Below are 5032 nucleotides of genomic sequence, written 5' to 3'. Positions count from 1 at the left end.
ACGTATTTAATTGATATTACAAAACATTTTACACTGTATAGGAAGAAGTCATACCTTGCTCGGACAGTTCCGAACATTATTTTTCCAATCTTTAATGAAGATTACTATAAATGTAATATTTTTTAACGTATATTTTTTTATATGTAATTGTTAAATGGAATTATGAAACAAATAAACGTTAGCATCACAACAGGTAATAACATAGAGTAGGTCGGTGAACTTATCAAAAAGCAAATTAAAATTTAAGACGAAATTAATTCAAGGTTTTTCGCACTAATTATACAAGACATTATTAAGCAGTTAATTTTTTATGTTTTCCTTTATTGAATTGCGTTAGCCATTGTTCTTTTACGACTTCTTCGAATCATCCTCTTCGCTATGGGAAAGGCTTTTGCCCTTGAAATCGCCGTAACGAAGTTCAGAAAACAATCGATTGCTGTTTCCTAATTGATGGGAAGGGTGAATGTTACACTTTCCAGAACACAGAGACACAAAAAAAGAAAGAAATTGACATCACCCTTAAAAGTCGTTGGGCAGAAAGTAGTAAAAAATAGACAGGCACTTAGTAAGGACAAAAGCCCACTACCTAGGATCTGCCCTTCGTCTACCGGCTCTTATCTCTTTAGATCCTAGATTTCAGCCAAAAATAATTTATTTTTTAGAAAAAATATACTGGTAATAAAAGTTTATATATTTATTAACATTTATTATTTTACTAAAATAACTAATATTTACTTAGATGATAAGTATAGTAACATCCTGACATAGAAAAAAAAACAAACACTGACGACGTATTTATATTTGATAAAACAATATTAAGAAGTCAGAAAAGAGTACATAAATGAATAAACTCATGCCTAATTTAAGACTGTGTTAAACATAAACGTAGAAGAACTCTGAACGATCCCTGAAAAAAGTTATATAGAAATAAAAAATTATTAATATAACTGGAGGTGTTACTAAATATATTAAAATAATAAATATTGAAAAATTAATTGATTTTCTTACTCACATTTAAAAATATATATATATATATATGTAAAAGCTAAATTACTATTTATTTTTAATCAACTGACCGCAAACAAAAGATTTATAACAACTGAAATGAAAAAATATATATATGTTGTGAATTATTTTATTTGCCTTTTTTTTCACCGTCCACATTTTAAAATAACACAAATTAATCCTGCAGATTATATCAGTAATGATTTTTTTTTTTTTAAATCGAGATCTCTTTTCAATTGGAACTATTAAATATAAATTAAACAGCAGTATTTGATCTTATTATTAGTTGAACTTGAATTCATCGTATACTGGAATATTAAAAATAGTGAAATAAAAATTCGTTTTGTTGTAATGCACAGATTATAATTACGTTCGTCTAGCTAGATACTTATAAAAGGATATATTTCGATAAGGACTCTATGGGAACTACAGAGACCAATGTGGTCTCAAAATAGAAATATATTTTAGGTTATAAATGTTAAAATAATATTTGTCGGATATTCGCTACTTTTTTTTTTTATTTTGTCCATTATGACGATGAAGAAATAATTTTGCGACAAATATTATTCTATCCACTTATAAACTAAATTAAATTTAGACCAAACTGGTTTCTGTACACGTAATAGTCATCGACATATAATTTATCAAATATTGTGAAATGTACCTACGTTCAAAAATGGAAATAACGTCTGATTATTGTACAGCTCTCGATTTATTAAACTAATTAAAATATTAATAGATATTACTTACATGAAGATGGTAGTTTGATTATCAAGTAAGTGAAAGAACTGAGTGTTTCTTTAATTTAATAGAAAATGTTTAGGATAAACGATTAAAAGAGTGGTATAATTTCGCGAAATTGGTTCACAAAGAATGAAGAGAAATAGATGTAAATTCGTTCTCTGAATATTTGTGAAAAAACAGAAATAGGAATATCTGGATTATCTCTCTAGGAAGTCTGGTGAGTCAATTCTTTTAAAAATTTTTGAGGTTAATTACTTCCATCATTTGCAATAAATTATTATTTATTTATTCATTAACAATTGTACAACGTTTCGGGACCACTGTCCCATATTCATGCACTATAAAAACCTCATGATTTCCCATATAAAATCATGAGGTTTTTATAGTGCATGAATATGGGACAGTGGTCCCGAAACGTTGTACAATTGTTAATGAATAAATAAATAATAATTTATTGCAAATGGTGGAAGTTATTAACCTCAAAAATATTTAAAAGAAATAGGAATTTTTATCAGGAGTAACAACAAGCTTGGAACAGAAAGATATGGAAGTAGCAGAATTACTGTCAAAAAAATTAGATATATCAGAAATGATATTAGAAACTCAGAATATGAAAATGACACAAATCCTAAATTTTGTTTCACCTAAAGTTTATCAGTCTTTCGTTCATCAGGCAACCACAGTTTGAAAATAATAAAATACTTCTTAAAGATGAAACTCACTTAATATATTGTTATAAGTAGGTTGGCTTTTTTTTTTTTTTTTTTTAAATCTACATTTTTAAAATTCTATAAAAGCACTAACACTTACAAGTCTCCTTTTGGGTTTGATAAGGGGCCTGTTCTGGCCGTTCATCTTGTAGTAGAGGCCACAGGCGTTGCAGAGGTAGTGTCCTGTGCCATCTCGCCTCCACAGTGGCGTTGAGGTCGCTCCGCAGTTGACGCACTCTCGTCCCTCTATAATAAAATAAACAAATATCATATTATTTATTATTCTATAGCGATAAATATATCGAAGGTAAAGTCATTGACCCCGAAGACATATACCTCATGAGTAGGCGCAAGACCGTCGAAATGAATCCTATGATTCGGTAATCAAACGTTGTTCCAATAACCAATATTGCGATAGGAGATAGTGAGCCGTACTATTTTCCGAATTGTAATTGCCCTAGTGCACAACCGTAAGTTTCGAAAGTCGATTATTCATAATGAGTTAGTTCGAAGACTAGTACTTTTAGAAAATTGGCCTCAAAAAAGTGCTCGCTCCTTTGAGATGGAAATTGCGTAACCTTATTGTGTCGGTACTAATTTCAAATCTTACTTAATGGTGAATCGAAGGATGATCTCAAAGTTGATAATTCGACCTCACAATGGTATCTTGTATAGCCGCTTTATTGTTTCAGTAAAGTGGATGACTTTATAATTTTCGAATTCGATTAAATGATAGCTTTAGTTGTATTGTTTCATTTACCAAATCAAAGTTACTAAATCCAAGCTATGATTGTGATTAAACATCCATATACTTGAGTGATTTTTTTTTTTTTTTTGAAACTAGGGGTTAAAACTAGATATTAAGAACATATTTTGTGTCGATCCTAATTTAAAATATGCAACGGCGATAACATTCATGAGCATCATTCTCACGAAAGACTCTCCTTTAAATTTTATTAATGCTCAATTTGAATCTAAATTGCCATTTTAAATAAAAATGCAATAAATTCAATAAAAAAAAATCAATAAGTTTTTGAAACAATGGACACCAAGTATCAAAGCTGTTAAATTTATTTTTACTTCATTCCAAAATGGCTAAAAGTTGCCTAATAGTTTAAATTAAAAAATATTAGGGTTTTTTAATTTTTAATAGATCTTTTTTTCCTGCCTAGAAACGTCATATCACTTTAGTAACCTTGACCCATTTATTTTTCAATCCACTACAAAGGAATGAGCTTTTCAACATCAAAGACCGAAGAAAAAAAATGTATAAAAATATTTTATACGTTTCTTATAAATTGAACCAAAATATACTTGGACTAATAATCAAGTCAAGTGTACCAGAAATATAACAGTTGACGTTACACGGACAGCTGAAGGTGGGAGAGGATTTGGAAGGGCGAGCCCATTGTCTGTTATCGAGGGGGGTTCGCATGATGCAACGAGAGTTCTCATTGGTCCAAGGTCGTCTTGGTAAACTTCGACTTTTTATTGCAACTTACCCTTCCCCCGGGCGGCCGTTGCCTCACCCGGTAGGTCCGGAGCTGCAAGGACAGGATTGCAGCCCGGAATATGAAAAGGCGATGGAGTTGGAAATGCACGGGGTAGATGGTATCTCCTTCCTGGGACAAGTTGTGGTTAAGCCTGAAGGACAACCATATCGGCTCGGATTGAATCTCATTGGATTGATTTGGAGAAGGTTCATAATTTGATTCAAGACGTAATGGTACCGTGATCGGATGGGAATTTAATAAAATACAAATACATATTTCTTATTTGGATAAATATTTTATCTCAATTCGTTCTTTTTTTAAAAAAAACAAAACTGTAACGCTACAACTCATGAAGAATTAGAGGTTCAATACTATTTCAGGAAGTACTGTTAATTGACAAATGGTTAAGGAAGGAGGTATAGTCAGACTCATGCTCAACTGTCAGATTTTTACCCATTTAAGGGTACCCAATTTTGAGGCTGGGTAGACCTCGGCTGGCTCCCGAACCCACAGTGCTGACACACAGTTACAGTGAAACAGAAAATAATTATTTGCCACAGCCGAACTCAAACCCGGATCCTTGTACCTACACAGTATGTAGGTACACAATGTGTAAATAAAATTTAAAGCTAATAATAAGTAATACATTTAATTATATTTGACCTTCACTCTCTTAGGACATTCACATAGTTTTATTTTTATATATATTTTTTAAAATTAATGGACTTTTGAATTGTATCGAAAGAAATTGGGATGGATTTTCAGTATATGTATGTATAAATTGGTTTTCCACAACACATCTGCACTTTTCTCTCTATATCTCCGTAATTTTTTTCCAAATTTATAAGCATTAATGAAAGAATTAAATTAGTTTTGATCTGAAAAATAAAAGTGAGTTTAATAATCTATTAACGAATCTCAGTTGCTTATTTATTTTTTTGTTGGGAATATTCCTAAACTAATATAGTATTTTTTTCTTTTATACATTTTATATATTTAGTCATAATAATGTTATAAAATTTTAGCAAATGTTTTCGTTGCTGCTAGTTATAAATATGTTTAGTTTATAATTCTTGATTA

General features: G+C 30.4%; 1 protein-coding gene across 5 annotated transcripts in view; it reads right to left on the bottom strand.

The window, feature by feature from the left end:
• Positions 1-5032, bottom strand: part of grn (GATA binding protein grain) — a 260366-nt gene that overhangs the window by 108369 nt on the left and 146965 nt on the right. For 4 of the 5 annotated variants that reach the window (XM_067046767.1, XM_067046766.1, XM_067046768.1 and 1 more), the window contains one exon: positions 2554-2705. In XM_067046767.1, the coding sequence (XP_066902868.1) occupies positions 2554-2705 (152 nt within the window). The remainder of the gene's footprint in view (positions 1-2553; positions 2706-5032) is intronic. The other variant, XM_067046765.1, reaches the window with a different exon arrangement.

This window comes from Halyomorpha halys, unplaced genomic scaffold, assembly GCF_000696795.3.
Source record: "Halyomorpha halys isolate HHAL.00 unplaced genomic scaffold, Hhal_1.1 Scaffold281.1, whole genome shotgun sequence".
NCBI lineage: Eukaryota > Metazoa > Arthropoda > Insecta > Hemiptera > Pentatomidae > Halyomorpha > Halyomorpha halys.
Note: the sequence above shows the minus strand (reverse complement) of the source record. Positions and strands in the feature narration are given on the sequence as shown.